Source organism: Setaria viridis, chromosome 6 (genome assembly GCF_005286985.2).
Source record: "Setaria viridis chromosome 6, Setaria_viridis_v4.0, whole genome shotgun sequence".
NCBI lineage: Eukaryota > Viridiplantae > Streptophyta > Magnoliopsida > Poales > Poaceae > Setaria > Setaria viridis.
In genome coordinates this window covers 12,059,513-12,076,731 of record NC_048268.2, presented here as the reverse complement: position 1 = coordinate 12,076,731, position 17,219 = coordinate 12,059,513, and the positions used below count along the sequence as shown (strand labels likewise).

Below are 17,219 nucleotides of genomic sequence, written 5' to 3'. Positions count from 1 at the left end.
AATACCGAGCTTCGCTTCAACCAATTCTTCCATACCCTCAGCTCTTCTTTTTTGAAAAGGATTTCGAAAAAGAATGGATTCGATCTTATACATACGCGAGGAAGGTAATAAATAAAAGAAAGAAGACCAGTTCTTCCCGGGCTCCGTGGCCAGTGACAGGTGGACCCGGAGGGAGCAGTTCCTTGTGATGGAAGGAGTTGGGTTTCCGCCGGGCGTTGCAGCCGGTGACAGGTGGGCCCGGAGGGGGCAGTTCCTTGTGATGGAAGGACGGGACGCACGCTCCACGGCGATGATACTCCTCGCCGACCATCTGGGGCCCGTTGCTGAGTGTCATTAGCAGGATGCTGTTTGTATTACGGCGTAATCAGCTGCTGGACATTACACTCGGACTTGTCTGCTGTTAATTGAGATCTAAAAGGTGATATTTCAAATTTTGGGTACGCCGAGGGTGCAAACTGCAAATAGCTATCTTCCCTTGGCTTAAAACTGTACGTCTGCGCCCCAAATCGAACACTATCGTTATTTCAGGATCAGCTGGGCTGCGGCAAAAATGTTCATCGGCCGATTAAAATGCAAGGGTCAATGCAGACCATACGAAATAGTTACAGCTCACATCCACCAACACCGAACGAAAAGCAACCAAATTGCGTTGCTGCTCCATCAAACTGTTAGCAGTGAGCATACAACATTGCCAAATTACACAGCTAGGAGCTAGACCAAAAAATATCCTCACAATCAGCAGGTACCCATGACAACAGAAGCTCCTAAGGCTTCCAACAGCACAACACATTGTCAAGTATGCAGAGTCAGTGTGCGCCAAGCACGCTTTTTTCCTCCAATGGTTGGCCCAGGATCACAAGTAGAACTCTCTCTCTGAATAGGGGAGCCCCCATAAGTCAGAAGATTCTTATTCTGACATAGAAGTTCCTGCAACCAGAGGGCTGGACACCTCACAGGAGACCCTTGAATGGAGAAAATTTTCATTCTTCCACCAATGTATCTCTGTCGCGTGTTAGGACACCAATCGATTCCCATTCCAGTGCGCAAACCACATCCTATGCAAAATGCACAGTAGTATTGGCATATCATTTTTCAAAAAAAAAAACCTTGCTCATTCGGTGAAGACATGAACTTACAGAAGGGTTCTGAGGATCTATGTCAAAGGAGTTGATAGCACAGGCTTCAGCAAGCAGTTCAAGAGGTCTTTCATCTGTGAAAATAAAAGAGCTATGTCAAGCAATTTCCATAAATACAAACAACCAAAATGGTGGTACATGTTGCTCGCTTACCTTGTTTGACAACTGCAAGGATCCCATCCTCTGAGCACATCATCACTGGCAATATTTTTGAGGATGCAGATGAGATGATATCGGAAGACTGGGTGTAGGTGTCAAAATGAACCTCCCAAACCTCACTTTCACACACTGGCTCGGCTGTTCCATTAAGGCCTACACCAGAGAGTGGTATAGGCTGCTGTGGCCACCGCAGATCCCAGGCAAATATTGTCCCAGAGGAGCCTCCAACCTACAAACATTCAGAGGTGATTCATACTGCATTCATGACTCATCTAAACACATCCATAAAACTCATCTAGAGTGACTCAACAGGGGTGGACCAACAGCAAGACCATCAAGGGTCTTCACACCACAACTAGACATAACATGAGCTATGTGCCACTCATCGGCAGCAATGAAGTGACCTGTATACCAGTTTTAACACAATAAATGCTGTCCACTGCCCCCAATCACCTTGCCATTGGACTATATCACACCAGAGTCCTCTAGGCCCATTATCCCACAGTTCTCAGGCTCACTTTTTAGGTATGTGGCACATGCAAGAATGTACACTATAGCAGATGGCCACTGGTACACTAACCAAATAATCTCAATTTAACTAAATATTTAGATAAACAAAGAGATTTTATAGGACAAAGCAACTCTCAGAATAAAATAACAAATCAGTTTCGGAAAACTAGGTAAGCAAAATATTGTTTGCACGAAAAAGCTGTTCCATTAAGAGCATCATCATGTAAGGAAAGCACAGAAAGCAAAACTTCTTCAGAACAATCAAAAGTTAATGACTTCACAATGTACATAGGTCAGTCTTGTATTTCCCATTTTAATATTTTGGATTATGCACAAGGTAAGCTTCTGCTTATCATATATTCATGTAATCATGTTCATAAGAGGGGTGATGTGGATCAGCAAAGCATCCAACTTGTAACAACAGCATTAGTTACCATTAACTCTGAAGCAGCTTTAATACAAGCAAAACCAAATGATTAGGAGGAAGTGAGAAAGGAACACAACTGAAACTGACAAAAAACAAAGTGATATGGATCTTTTCCCATTTGTCTAAAATTCTCTTGCGAGATAGCTCTAAATTTTGCACTGATGTAGGTTTCTTCTTATTGAACTAAATCCAGGCCTAATTGGGATATACGAATCTAAAGGAATTTTGGAGGAGAAACAAACCATTGCTTGATATTCTGCCTGACTGAATTCCATATTTCAACTTGCAGCCTTATTGCTGCAATGGATGATTTATTATCCTAGAGGCTAGATCCCCATTTACCATTTAAAATAACGCTTTATCAATTGAAGTAAACATCCTTCTGCTATGATATTAAATCATTGTTCTTACCACACAGATATGCTTTCTTGATGAATGAATGTCAATGGAATGCACCATGCCAGTAACAATACCACGACCCCTGCACCCGTAAGTTCATTCATTGTCAGCATGATAGCAGTGCTTCGTTAATACATACAATGGAAATATGCTAGCAAAGATTGTTTGGAGAGGGCAGTTCATCTATTTTACTACATATGCTAGCAAATGTTGCCCACAGCTTGTCTTGAAGAGGGCAGCTACAGGAGGCCAAAGGTCAGATCACATTTCAACTACGGACTAGATGCAGCAGTAGCAGAAAATCTAGATTTTTCAATCAAGATACCAAAGTTACATAGGTCTTGTTAGAATATACGTTTCAGCCACTGGTTGAAACTTGAAAGTAAACTATCCAATCATAATGTTCACATCAATGTAACTAACTTTCTGCTAAAGTACCAGTAATAATTGTCTAATGCGTGGCAATGCTTTGTTGGATAAGCATGTTTTCGGGACACCAGATTTTGACTTTTACCTGCAATTCACAAATGCCACCATGTCTATAAATGTACTCATGTAAAAGCATTTCAAATGAGAGAGAAAAACAAACGTTCTGTTGGGAATTTGTTAAACAACTATAGTTAAATTAAATGACAGTTCTATTTACCAAACAGAATTAACAGGCGTGCACCATGCACCAAAGCATCACAGAAAGTCCCTTTTACTACTGCATAAGTGCATACCAAAAAACCAAGTTGAAAGAAACGCATAATTTTATCAAATTCTGCACCAGAGATTATCCATAGCTATGGAACATTTAATAGAAATGTTTAGCATTGAGCCAGGATTTTCAAGTGGAAGATATAGATGACCAACAATCTATCTACTACTCTTAATGCCTGATTAACTCAAATGCTTGAAACATATGGTTATCAAAGCAATGTCTGTATGTGCCAATATTTGGAAAGGTAATGAGTAATGACATACAGAGGTGAAGCCACAATGTTCTAATCCACAAGAAAACCACAGTAACCAAGATTCTTTAATCCTACTGCTACCAGAAACGTATCATTAACAGGAAGATAAACCAGAAACACTGAAGGTCCAGGTTTTCTTACACTCACCAGATGCCATTGCACTGCACCGCCACGCCATCCCCCTTCCTCCGATCCCACCACTGCACGCCGCACCCGGCACCGCCCGTGGCGAACTCCGCCGGCGACGCCCACCTGGCGGCCTCGTACCCTGACATCCCCTTCCCGTCCCACACCCTCCTCGCCACCAACCTCCCATCCCCTCCCCCACCGACAACATGCACTCTTCCGTCCTCCCCCGCCGTGACCCACTCCTCGCCTCCGAAGTCGAGGCCCCGGACCGGGCCCACGTGGAACGCCGCGCCGCCGGGGACGGCCGCCGCCGCGTCGGAGTTGAACGAGGACGGGAGGAGGTGGAGCGAGCCCGAGGAGGTGGCGGCGGCGAGCGTGGAGGGGGAGCAGCGGAGCGCGGTGGCGCGGGACGGGAGGGGGAGGGAGGCGAGCGGGGAGGTGGGGTCGGAGAGCGGGAGGAGGCGGATGCTGGAGGCGGCCGGGCCCGAGGAGGGGTCGTAGATGGCGGCGGCGAGGAGGCGTTCGAATGGGGAGGCGGCGGAGGAGGGGAGCCAACGGACGAGGTCGACGGAGGAGGCGAGCGGGTGGCGGCGAAACGAGGGGGAATCCGCCATTCCTGGGGTTTAGGGTTCCTCTTCCTGGGGGTCTGTGCTGTAGTGGGAAATGGATGGAGAGCGGAATTGAGCCTGTTGGATTTCAATATCGGCACGCGCAAGGACGTCCGACGGAAATTGCGACAAAATATCAAAATCTATAGTCGAATTATTAAAACGTATACGAAAAAAATGATTACATCATTTAACTTTGGGATAGAAAATTTCCACCATAACATAAACAATATGTTTTATGCAACAGTCACTGTGAAATATGTGGGAACTATAGTTACAACATCGATATTTAACTATTGCAACATATGTCGGAGCATCTGATTTTTTTTTAAGATTCCGGACGTTCCGCTCTTAGCATTACCTTTTCAATATTTGCCCAACTAAATTTAGAGTACACCTGCACATTTTTGCTAGTATTCAGTATTCAGTTCATTATTAAAAAAATCGGCACATCAATATTTATAACCAAAATAATGGCAAGTCACTAAAAATTTGTTAAAGCTCACGGGAGGAAAACGTATTGGTTGTCATATTTTGGCACAAGTGAATACCTAAATTTTATAGGCTAACTTTGACATGCCTTAGTATTGACTAGCTCTAATTTTGGCATGTCACAATTTTGGTTGGGCAAAAGTTGGAAGCGAACCAAGCAGCTCTAAAGCCATGTTTGATAGCTTTGTAATTTGGCAAAATTGGCTACCGGACACTCTTCAAATGTGGAAGTGGAGGCGTTGGACTAGTAGCGTGGGTTGAGGTGGTCCTCCACGTGTTGAATGTGCTACTGAAGGTGCTCCTGGTTGCTGCACAGCGGGTGCTCTGAACGCCGTCAATGCCTTGTTAGGTCTGGTTTGGTTCGTTTGCTTATTTTTAAGCACCCGTCACATCGAATGTTTAGATACTAATTAGGAGTATTAAACGTAGACTATTTACAAAATCCATTACATAAGTGGAGGCTAAACGGCGAGACGAATCTATTAAGCCTAATTAGTCCATGATTTGACAATGTGTTGCTACAGTAAACATTTGCTAATAATGGATTAATTAGGCTTAATAGGTTCGTCTCGCTGTTTAGCCTCCACTTATGTAATGGATTTTGTAAATAGTCTACGTTTAATACTCCTAATTAGTATCTAAACATTGATGTGACACTTGCTTAAAAATAAGCAAGGGAACCAAACGCACCCTTAAGTCATGATGGGTTGCAAAGCTAAGGGTAGAGTATGCAATTTGAATGACTTTGTATTAAAATCGAATATTATGATGGGTGTAGTGCCCTGCAGCAAACTACCACCATTTGAAGATTGTTTTTTATCCAAACTTTTATTAATGGTCCGTGGCAAAAGCCACACTTGAAGGGTGTCCAGCAACTTATTTTACCTTGTAATTTAATTCACCTGTAGTTTAGCTTCTGTTCGTAATATCTTGTGAAAAAAAGTCATATAAACATTTTCTCCTAACAAGGCGGCGATAACCAACCTGGAGAGGATAGGATATTACGAACTGAAGGCGACCTGCGTCACTGAGGGTCACCAGAACAATAGAAGATGGTGAGCTGGTGGCAGTAGATGGCAGTGTGGGAGAGGCGGTGATCAGGAAGGGGTTGGTGCCGCTCCGCCGCGAGATCTCGTGAGGAATAAACAAGCGACATGAACACACATGGGAGAGATGGAGAGGAAGGGAGCAGCCCGATAGTTATCAAGGAAAAAAGTGTGGCCCGCTAGGATGTTTTAATTTTTCTAGTTGTAATCCAAAACTGGTGCAATTTTCGGACCTCTATTTTACACTAGTTTTGGGTTTCGGACCTGTATTTTACTATTTACACTGGTTTTGGGTTGAAAACGAGCCTTCCAAATTGGTCTTTATCATGTTTTGGAATGGATACTGGTTTTTTTTTTCATCTGTAATGAATTACAGAAGCTCACATATACGTATACGTATGCACACTCGCTCATACAAACACACGTACACAACCCTACTCCTATGAGGACTTTCGAAAGACTGAGCTAGCAAATCCTCGAGATTGACGAAATCACCACTGACGTCTCGCTGTCAAGGGACACGTCACCTACCACCGGAAGAATAGCATTAGCGTCTCGCTATCAAGGGACACATCACCTACCACTAAAAGAATAGCACTGATTAAATCCAAAAAAAATACGAGCACCAACTCGAGTCGATGACTCAAACCCTGGTGGGTAGATTCCACCACGAGTAACCTTACCAACTGAGCTACCCAGTACCGTTGGGTATTTGAAAATCCTTAATACTAATCGATTAAAATTTCAAAGCGTAATACTGATCTTATCTTGCAATGAAATTAGCATGGCGCTCGTATTTATGAAAATATCATTGCTTCTTCTCTATATGACAGTTTTTGGGTTAAGACTCTGTTTAGTTACGAGAAATTGAATCCATCATCATTACGAGGGATACGTCATACTGGTATAAAATTGCGATCGACACTCCGTAACTTTGTATGGCTGGCAGAAAAGTAAATGCCAAGAAGATAAGCAAATCTCAAGAAAACAGATATTTGTTCGTGTGTAACGTTAGTTTTGGATGCTTATTGGCAGGTTTGCAACCAAAAGATCTACATGATGAAAATAACATTTTTCTTCAGCACCAGTGACAGATCGTGGCCTTTGTGCGTACCGTCGTGACACACAGGCCCAATTCGCCAATAAGGGCCCAGTTGGTGCTTGCCCCCCAACTCCTTGGATCGACGAGACTGACACAATGCAAGAAACAGGAGCTACAATCCGAACCACCAGCGCAAAGATACTAACTTCAAATTTTCTCAACACAGTGCCGTGTCGAAAAAAAAAAGGAGAAAAAAAAAGAACCAAGGCCTAAGCTCATCCAGTGCTGCTGCAGCAGCTGACAATGATAGATTCAACGCAAGTAAACTTTTCGCTGCGTACACGCATACTAGGTTTCGCGGCAGCCGAACTGCTGCTGACAGACGACATCACAGCATGAGCTCAGTGCTCAGACACTGCACACTGCAGTTGCCTCCCGGTTCCAGGACCCAGAAAGACCAAATACCAGGTAAATTGCCCAGCTCAAACAAATTTGAAGTCGGATGGCAAAAAACCAACAGGTAGTAGTACCAAGAGGGACCACCTTCGTGTCAAAACACACACAGAGAGAGGGAGAGGGAGGGAGATAGGGCGGGAGAGCGAGAGCAAAAGAGATCACCTTAGTTGCCACAGAGATGCCTGCCTTACTTCGGGGCATGTCTCCAGCCGTCCGGAGCAGACCACAGCCCACACTAATGTGCACTACCCGCATCTAGAACAATATGCTGTAAACCTGTAACCATTGGTCTGGCCAGAACATACCATCAGGAGGCCACCCTTTGGTCTGCCGATAAACAATTCCATCTAGATTGTTCATAGCAACAATTATGGCATCTCCATTACCTTTGCAAAACTATTCTGGGTGAAGGGAGATGTCGGATGATTCTCAAGACTAAGATTTTTGTACTGCCTGGGTTCAGACCTGTGCCGTGCAATTGTCCTCCAACAAATCTTCAGCACATTTCTACAGGAAGACCCAAATATTGAACATGTTTAGTTTAATCTAGGGGACGATTACCTAGAAAGAAGAGCCGACTACCTAGAACAAGCAGCAATAACACTACAATCAACAAAGACAGTACAAAAGTTACCAGTATACTGGTTTCACAAATTACCTTACAACTCAAATGGCTAACTTGCAGAAAATATATATATATATATATATATATATATATACACACAGACATGCATGCTCGTCGAGTTACATGCAACAAAGTACCAACAGAAAAACACATGGATACAAAAGCACAAAGTCAAATAATGTAGCAAACACGCAAGTTAGCTTCGAATTAATAACACACCAAACATTTGCTTGTGACCATTGAGCAGGCAAATAACACTTAATAATCTTTACTTCTAACAGGGTACATAATGTGGGGTACATTTCAGGAAATACCTAAATGCTCTCCTGCGTATTCCAGAAAAAAAGAAAGAAAGAAAAAACCTAATGCTGTGCGGTGGCACGTTAGCATAACTGAAAATTTCCTACTGCCTTCCTTCCCAGTGTAAACAAGAACATGAGACAAAACAGAATATAAATATACCAATATAATGGTAAACACATATGAAATCAAATCAATGATGGATTGTGTGAAGATGTTGCTCAAACAGGAATGACAAAGAAAGGCCTTACTGTGGTCTCTTCTCCAACTCCAATGATTTTATGATTCCGTTGCCAACTGTTCCACCAATTTCCGCATCATCTTACTCCATTTAGTCAGTAAAAACTGCAGATCCACCACCAGTAGTTACTAAAAACATAGAACACACTGCAAATACAATAAAAAAATGAAGATGACTGATGAGGTTGAAACAGATCTTAACATAGCACATGGACCAAGGCAAGAAAACAAGTCAATCAAGCACAAGATGAGTGATGGTCAACAGAAACAATCACCTTTGAGTGACTTTGCTGCTTCCAAAATGATGGGCACAAATTGCAATGGCTCAATTGCAATAGGGTGTGGTAAAATCTTATTTACAAAACAAAGTAAATAAACTCAGGAAGTAACACAACATGGCACATTGTGATAAAATGGAGAAAAGACATATTATAGACAGCATGTCACTGAAGACAAAAAGGGATGCAACCAGATGCTTGATTTCCCTTCATCTCTTGCAACATTTTCTTTTTTACTTTTTCTTTCATCATCTCTACAGAACATTAGTACAAATAAGATACAGATTCTAACTAGCTACTTTCATTTATACAAGAAATTACAGTTTTTGAGTTCAGCATTCGCCTCAAAATTGGCTTGACAAAGTTAACAGGAGAGGAGGGGAAAAAATAGCTCCACAGCTTATCGAAAAGCCAATACCATGGGCGATTAACCAAAGTAAAAAAAAGGAGAGTATTGCCCATGCCCTCCACACAAATCAATGAACAGCCAATATTCTTCTTTAGTCAAGGATAGTACAAACAATATCTCGAGAAGAGTCAGATATCCTAGCAGCCTCAGCAATCCTGAGAGCCATGATGGATTTGTATGTTGCGAGTTCTGCATTAACCATGAGAGACTGGGCTCTATTGCGCTGACGAATAGCTGTTTCTACAGCATGTTTTGCTGCACGTTCAGCTTGCACAACTCTCTGCAAGGCCGCCTCCTCTTCAGCATGGTCTGTCAACAATGATGCGCAAAAAGATGAAACAAGATTATTATTCCTCAATAGAAGCTTAGTCATCATGTGAAAAATGATAAATCATTTAACCAGTTCTCTAAGTCCTATCCTATTTAGGCAGAGCAAGGTTTCCCTTTTGTGTCAAGTGGATAGAAAGGTCTTGCTGCTATTGGTCTCAAATGTCAAAACAAAAGGGAGAGAAATATTGTTCACTTTTCAGTATGAACCAGAAATGTGTTTTTTGAAGAAAAATGGCAGCACAAGAATACAGGGCAGAGATTTAACAGTTCTCTCCTGGTTGGATTTCATTATTAGATGTACATTTATTGCTAATGACATCTAACAGTAGGTTTCTTATGCAGTACTCCCTCCAGATCCTTTTATTAGGTGTGTTACGGTTTTCCAAAAAGATTGATATGCAGGGCACATACAGGTATCAAGTCATGGATTAACTCATGTGGAGAGAATATGAAGCAGTTTTGCATCGTGAGGGATCCATGCAGACTAGCGTTGGCCAATCACGTGCAAGGCATCGCGGGATGGGGGCCAATGGGGGTTGGAAAGAACGCAGCATTAGTGATTCCAGCGTGGCACCCGGCACATAATTAAACCTACCCGATGCGCGTCTTTGTAGCTGGGCTGAGGCTCATTGCGCCTAACAAAAGAGTCCAGAGGGAGTAGTAATTACCTTGCAATAAAGCTTCAGGCTTTCCACGGCCAGCTTGGCTTCTTTGTCTCTTCAAAGATCTCTTTCTCTTCATGGCAGTTTTTTGTGATAGATGTCCTCGCCTTAAAGGCACACCCTAAGGAATAATGAAACAGTTTATCAATTAGTCAATTAGATGATACAAGTAAAACTTGACAGAAAGAAGAACAAGCTATAAAAAGAATTAAGCTTGGTAATAGGTAAATGGTATTAATTAGATGATATAGTCAAGGCTAGACAATACAAATGAGAAAGCAGTGATAAGAGAACTAAACTTGGTCCCCAAAATTACCTGAAATATCCTCAGCAATGGTGCAGCTCGCTTAGACCTCTTATTTGTCCAATATTCATATACATCATGCACGTTGTCATCCTTTCCTAAAGCAGGATATCTGGAAAGAAGCTCACCCAAATCGTTTGTTCCTTGGGGATTATTATAGGCATCCTTTTCAAATATGCTTATTATCATCTCAAAATCTTCATAAGAGATATGATTCCGTTGAGAGCTATTTTGATTGAAATCTGCATGATTCAACTGGATGAGCCACCGTTCATCCTCTGAGTCCATGTCATAGATAGAATCCCGAGAGAGAGCTCGCACAACTTCATCATCCACCACCCTGATGTAGTCCGGCACAGGGCGTGAGAAAGGATCTGCCACAATTCCTTCCATGTCAACAGAAACCTCATGTACACCAGGAATTGGGATTGTCTTTCCCTGGGAATTGCGCTCTTGGCCTACAACATGCAACTCTTTGAATAACAGCCAATCCCACTTATCAGTGAACTCAAGCTTCCATGCATCGTCAACTGCCCAAATGTAGGCTTGAGTATGACGATTAATGACATGTAACCTCGCATCTGAAGGCTTAAGGGAGTATCTAGTAACACCTTGTATCTTCACAACTATACACCACTTATTGGTATCTGATAGTTCTAGCATAACTTCAGCACCTTCTTCCCTCCAGCATCTATCAGCTTGAATGATTAAAAGGTTTGCTTTGCTGTGAACAGAATCTATGTTCTGTCTCACCTCAGCCAAGGCCAGCCTTTCATTCATTCTGTCAACAGGACTCTTCACAGAAGATCTCTTTCTCCTAGTTGATCCCATGGGAGTCGAAACATCACTTTCGTCCATGTTTTCAAGCAAATCAAGAGAAATTTCTAATGCTGCTTTAGGTTGGACAGGCTCCACAGGAGGTTCTTGCCTACTTGATGGCAGCTTTACTTCTGTTTGGATGGCAGCTGTGCTCTGCTTCATCCCAATTCCATTGTCAGGTAATTTTGATGTAATCCGCCGTCGATTTCGGGGATGCCTCATTGATCTCCTCTTCCTTTGATGCTTCTTTAGCCTCAGATCATGCACCACTAGTCCAGCAACTTGTACAAGGGGCACGTAGTCCTGGACCGCTCTGCAAGGTTCATCGCTGCCAACGTCAGCAGTGGGTTTGGCAATTCCAGTGCTCTGAGCCCCATAATCCACATACAAAGGAGTGTGAGGATAGATTTCTTCAGCTCCCCCAACCAGTGGGCTGCTCTGCCGAATCACAGCTGGCAGATACATGGAATCAAGAGCTACAGCAGAATGCAAGCTCCAAAAGTATGAAGGAAGTGCCGAGAAAATGACCGACACCAGAGGTTCAGATTTCTTGGCACCATGAAGTGCACACCACCCACACTGCACCAGAGGCCTATGTAACAATGCAGACTGCAAGAAGAAACATAAATGTTACACCAATTGTACATGAAACTAAAATAGCCAGATGATGGCTTGAAGAAAGCTTACAGCCCTCCGGCGCTGGAGCTTGACAAAGTGCACCCCCTGCGATGCAAAAGCAGCAGCAACACCAGCAGACAAGATGAAAGTGGCTAGGTTCCAGACCTTGCCCCGCTGCTGACTGCAGCGCATCCACCGCAGCACAGGTAGAAGAAGGCCCAGGAACCGGTGAGAGCTCCCGGAGCAAGATGTATCAACAAGGACGACGAGCGTCAGAGCCCCAGAGCGAGCTGCAGCACCATCCAGGGCCGAGAAATGGGCATCCAAGAAGCCAGTTCTTGATGCAAACTCCTGGGAGGAGGAGCATGGAATCGCCGCGGCAAGGTCAGAGGAGACGTCCGGCTCCTGTGTGAGCCGAGGGGCGACCTTCAGTCGCTTGCCCCTCCTCCTGGTGTATACTATCCCAAACCTCCTGCTGCGGTCCGCGTCCTCGGCGAGAACCTCGGCGGCGGGGTGCCTCCGGCGGCGGCGTTTCCTGGTGTAGACGATTCCGAAGGATTTCGTCAGAGGCGGCAGTACCGGCTTCAGGGGATCCTCTTTTTGGCGCTGCTGGTCCTGGTTGACGTCGACGTGGAAGGCAGCGGCGTCCTTGGCGTCCCAGCGGATCCGATCGGCGGCGAGGCGCTTGCCGGAGCGGAGGACCCTGGTGGCGGGGTCGGCCTGGTCCTGGGGCTGCAGCGGCTTGGGCGCCTTGGGCATGAAGACGCGCGTGGAGCGGCGGGCCCCGGCGGCCGGCATGGGCTCTTCGTCCTCCGCCTCGTCGTCCTCCTTGCCTCCGTCGTCTACCCTCGCCTCCGTCGTCGTCGGGCCCGGGGCCCCTCCAGAGGAGGAGGAGGCGGTGGAGGGGATCCGATTGCGATCAGATCCCGCGCCCGGTGAAGTGGCTCTCGTGAACGCGGTGGACAGGATCTGCGTTGCTGAGGGGGAGGAGGCGGGGAGCGGGGGGTAAGGTGGGGGGATGCAAGTAGTAGGGGGGCGGGGTTGCCGCCGACTCGCCGCGCCGCCCGCGGCCGCCGGAAGGAGAAGGACGAGAAGCTTCGGGGGCGGCTAGGCTAGGGTTACAGCGACGCGACGGCGACGTGCGCGTGCGTTTCTGATGAGATTGGGCCGGTCGTGGGCTGCTTGGGCTGTTTCTTACGGGTTCCGGATTCCCCAGAAATCAGCCTTCATTTGCCAGTCGTACGGATATTCAGGAGGCGGCCAGCAGGCGCCGCCGGTTCACACACCGGTTCTTTCATGTCTTTTGTTTTTATACTGCTCGACCGGTCCAGTTTCGTAAGGCATGTCTTTTACCGAGTTCACTGTTCTAGACCCTGTTTGGGAGGAAGGGATTAAAGTTTAGTCCTGGGCTAAAGTTTAGCCTCCTCAAATGGAGTGCTAAACTTTAGCACTTTAGAGTGTTTGGGTGGGGGACTAAAGCACTTTGCTTGACAAAAGACAACAATACCCCTCATTTCCCTCCTCCTAGCTAGCGTCAGGGGCAAGTTCCGCTACTTCTCCCGCAACTCTTCTTCCTCCGGGGCCGTGGCCACGCACATGGTGCTGCTTCCCATCCTCGTCATCTTCCTATTCACGAGCACGAGCGCGACGTGGCGGCGCTTAGGGACGCGGCAGGGTCGGGCGGAGGCCGCGGGGCCGACCAGAGGCGGCGGTGCCGGCGGAGGCGTGTCGTTCGGAGGACACCCGCCGCCGTCTGCGGAAGCGGAGGCCCGGGTAAGAGAGGAAGCATGGGTCCACCACCGCGCATAGTCAGATCTCCACGTCGCCCACCACCACCACCACCATGCCGGAGGTCGAGAAGGCGCGGTCGCAGGGCTGATGGCCCACGGCCAAGCCCAAGGCACATGAATCCAGGCCCTCCCTTGCGGCGGCGGCCATGGCGGTGGGGAAACCGGCGGAGGCCGCGGGGGCGGGTGAAGGTGGCGGCGGCGGCGACGTGCCCTTCTCGTTCAAGCACGCCCGGGGCCCAAGTTCGTCCCCTTCAACCCGTCGGGGGAACACGCCGCGCTGGATCTCGATCTCAAACCGGGTACGACCCTCCTGGATGAACACCAACCGCCCGTGCTCGTCTCGCCGCTGCCGCTTCGTCGCGACTCGTGCTGGCGGCGTTCTCGATGTTGATGCCGATGCGATGTTGAGCTTCGGTCAAGACCAAGGAGCAGCTGGGCCGGGCGAAGGAGGCGTGGCTGAGCGGAGGCAACGGAGAAGGCACGTGGAGGTGGTGGCGGATCTCGCTCCTTGGCGCCGTCGTCGTCGTTGGAGGCCCGGATCCTACCGTAGAGGAGGAGGAGGCGGAGGCAGCGGGGGTGCTGCAGTCGTGAAGGCTGTGTCCGCGGAAGCGGCGGAGGTGAAGCAGGTGGTGCGGACTCTAGTGCGCCGGCGAGGCGGAGGCGAAGTGCAGCGGGTGCCGGGCGGAGGCAGCGTGGAGGCGAGAGGGGGGTGCGAGAGGCACATGGAGGAGAGAGATGGGAGGGGGGCAAGGGGGAGAATTGGTCCGGGGGACCACTTTTAGCCCCTTTAGTCTATTTTAGCACCCTTGGAGGGGCTAATGGATTATGGAGGGCTAAAGTTTAGTCCCTCCATTTTAACCCTAATGTTTGGATGAGAAGGGCTAAAATCTGGCTAAAAGGAGGGGGCTAAAGTTTAGCCCCCCTCCCAAACACCCCCTTTGTAAATGTGCATTAAAATTGGCCTAAGGCCATTGTCGATGGTCATTTCATATTTATAGTTCCAAAAATACCACAAAAGTAACATAACATTTAGTTCATAGTGAAATAGTTCTACACAATGTAAAATTTCTTTGTTTGTTATTTCTAAGACTACATGCACACACAAGGCTTCTAAGAACCAATGTATATATAGTTTTATGGTGCTGAAATTCATTTCATATCTCTCTTTTATTCACGACTTGTCACATCATCAAAAACACTGATGTGTCACCCTATTTAATGATGATGAAACTCCAATTAAAAATAGCCTAATATCTACTATCTATATGTTTGGTTATATGTTTGGTTGCATGTATCATTTGATTCATTTATGAAATAGTTCAAAATGGACAGTTATCTTTTGTTTGGTTGGGTGAACTGTACCAATTCATCCAGGATGATGCCATCACACTTGGTATAACTATATACTAAAATGGCATATGGTTGAAGCAAATTGGTTGAATCATACCATCTAGGATCATCCATATATGCATTGTTTTAACAAACACCAAGGTAACCTGCTTTATTTTAAAAAATATAAAGCTCTAGAAAATAAAACGATAATCTGCTAGTGTGCCTTTTCACATGGATACTTTAAGTTTTTAATTTCGGATGCAAACTTATATTTTAATATACTTAATTACTTACACGATATTGCAAAATTATAATCCAAGTATACCCCTCAAATTTTAAGAGTTGTCATAATATATACAAAATTACAAATTGATGCAATAGATTCCATAATAGTATATGCTGAGAATTGAAAATTTATATAACATACAAAGCAAACTATATTATAGGACAATTACCTTTCTTGATTTTTACTCATATAACCGGTATATACAAACATAAAAATGTAATTACTTGATGCTATATATTCTTTGGTTGAAATTTCTCCATTACATGGAAAAGAAACCATACATGGGATGAACCTATTTCTTTTAATAATTTTATAAAGGAAGCTACCCGAGCGTTTTATGCCTCCGTATCCACTTGGCTTCCTCATATTCTCCGGTGATAGCAAGCTAGGGTTACAGTTCGTGAGTTTGGGGGGGGGGGGGGGGGGGGGGGGGGTTGGGGTTTGATTTCAGGTGTGGGAGTGGACTTAAAGAAAAGGGTGTGGGGTGGTGTGCGGCGGTGTGGCACCAAGGCACGAGTGCGCACGAGGATGGTAGGCGGGTATTGGTGGTACAGGTGCAGAAGAAGTGAGAGGTTAGTGAGAGAGTGGTGCGACATCAATAGATTTTGTGTTGGGAGCCATCGGGAGAAGAAAAGGCAAAGATAGTGTGCATGATCAAGAGATACGACTATGTGTCATTATTGATCTCGCTATTTGAAAATCTTGTGGACAAGTGATAATTCATTGAATTAAAAAATGAATATAAAATGTTTGAAGAAAATAGGACGAAGAAATCAAGCAAGGGACTAGCAGTTTAGCACTAAGGTACCGAGCAAGGATAGACCCAGCAACGGCTTGAACCATGAACCCTTTGCTAGGGTGAAGTTCTAATACTTGGAGGATTTTGAGGTATCAAATCTAGCATTGTGAAGGAGGATTTTGAGGTATCAAATCTAGCATTGTGGAGTGAAGCAGGAATGGAAAATCCTAAATCACCGGCTCAAGATAGACATGCTCAATTGATTTGCAATTTTGAAAGTCCTGAAGCTGAAAATGATCAAGCATGGCATGGATGAAGACATGCAAACTCAAGTGAATGAAATGTTGTTCATATTTAATCTTGGATGAAATCCAAGTTACGCAATAGAATGAATGGTGGTGACTTGAATCATGACTGTTCCATTCCTCAAACATCCAAGGTGACATGGTAGACACTTCAAAATTCACAAGTAAACAGGGCCGTCTCCAGGAATTTGAGGTCCGTGTGTGCGAATACAAAATGGGTCCTTTTGTGATTGATCATCTGCTCTAGTCTATGTTTTTCTTACACTTTTTAGGATCAGAATCATACTTTCTAATTCTTGTAGATATAATCTTCGAGGAAATTAATACTCCCTCCGTCCCAAACTGTAGGTCGTTTTGGGTTTTCTAGATATAGTGTATGTCTAGATGCATAATAATACCTATGAACTTAGAAAAGCTAAAACGACCTGAGATGGAGGGAGTATCTGTTTCACAAACCAAAAAGAAATAATTTAAATTAAATCGAACAACACATATTAGTAGTGTTGTTTATGGCCACGATGGCAAAAATTCAATTTAGGAATAAAAGAATCACGTTCACAATCTCACATTATGCTCCTCACGATGGCCGTTGGGTCTTGGCGGCTTGCAGCTTCTTGGGCCCGAGGAGATCATCCTCCTGCAGTCTTACTCGACTACTGGCTGTCACATGCGGTGTTACATCTGTGAAATGCTAAGTTCGGGATCCCCCACGGAGCCACATGTTGCGTCCGTCAAGCCAGGGCCTCGCCGTAGGCAGCGACGATGGTTAACATGATTGCAAATCGTAGTTTGCCGAGATGTCGACTCGCGAGTTTGCAATGG

General features: G+C 45.3%; 2 protein-coding genes across 2 annotated transcripts; both read right to left on the bottom strand.

Moving 5' to 3' along the window:
- Window positions 1–631: 631 nt before the first annotated feature.
- Window positions 632–4,400, bottom strand: LOC117860435 (nuclear pore complex protein NUP43). The gene is made up of 5 exons (XM_034743724.2): window positions 3,735–4,400; window positions 2,644–2,713; window positions 1,290–1,524; window positions 1,137–1,210; window positions 632–1,055 (listed from the first exon to the last, which is right to left on the bottom strand). The coding sequence occupies exons 1-5, from the start codon at window positions 4,328–4,330 to the stop codon at window positions 981–983; spliced, it is 1,050 nt and encodes a 349-aa protein (XP_034599615.1). The 5' UTR covers window positions 4,331–4,400; the 3' UTR covers window positions 632–980.
- Window positions 4,401–8,972: 4,572 nt separating this feature from the next.
- Window positions 8,973–13,072, bottom strand: LOC117860434 (uncharacterized). The gene is made up of 4 exons (XM_034743723.2): window positions 12,015–13,072; window positions 10,521–11,936; window positions 10,211–10,325; window positions 8,973–9,521 (listed from the first exon to the last, which is right to left on the bottom strand). Exons 1-4 carry the CDS (start codon window positions 12,741–12,743, stop codon window positions 9,304–9,306), a joined length of 2,478 nt encoding a protein of 825 aa, XP_034599614.1. The 5' UTR covers window positions 12,744–13,072; the 3' UTR covers window positions 8,973–9,303.
- Between the last annotated feature and the right edge of the window lie 4,147 nt (window positions 13,073–17,219).

Coding starts and splice junctions, on each gene's coding strand:
- LOC117860434 (XM_034743723.2), bottom strand. CDS start 12,743: ATGCCGGCCGCCGGGGCCCGCCGCTCCACGCGCGTCTTCATGCCCAAG. Junction 10,326..10,520: donor CATTGCTGAGGATATTTCAG/GTAATTTTGGGG, acceptor ATTATTCCTTAG/GGTGTGCCTTTAAGGCGAGG. Junction 9,522..10,210: donor GCCTGAAGCTTTATTGCAAG/GTAATTACTACT, acceptor CATTGTTGACAG/ACCATGCTGAAGAGGAGGCG.
- LOC117860435 (XM_034743724.2), bottom strand. CDS start 4,330: ATGGCGGATTCCCCCTCGTTTCGCCGCCACCCGCTCGCCTCCTCCGTC. Junction 1,525..2,643: donor CAAGAAAGCATATCTGTGTG/GTAAGAACAATG, acceptor GAATGTTTGTAG/GTTGGAGGCTCCTCTGGGAC. Junction 1,056..1,136: donor TAGATCCTCAGAACCCTTCT/GTAAGTTCATGT, acceptor CATTTTGCATAG/GATGTGGTTTGCGCACTGGA.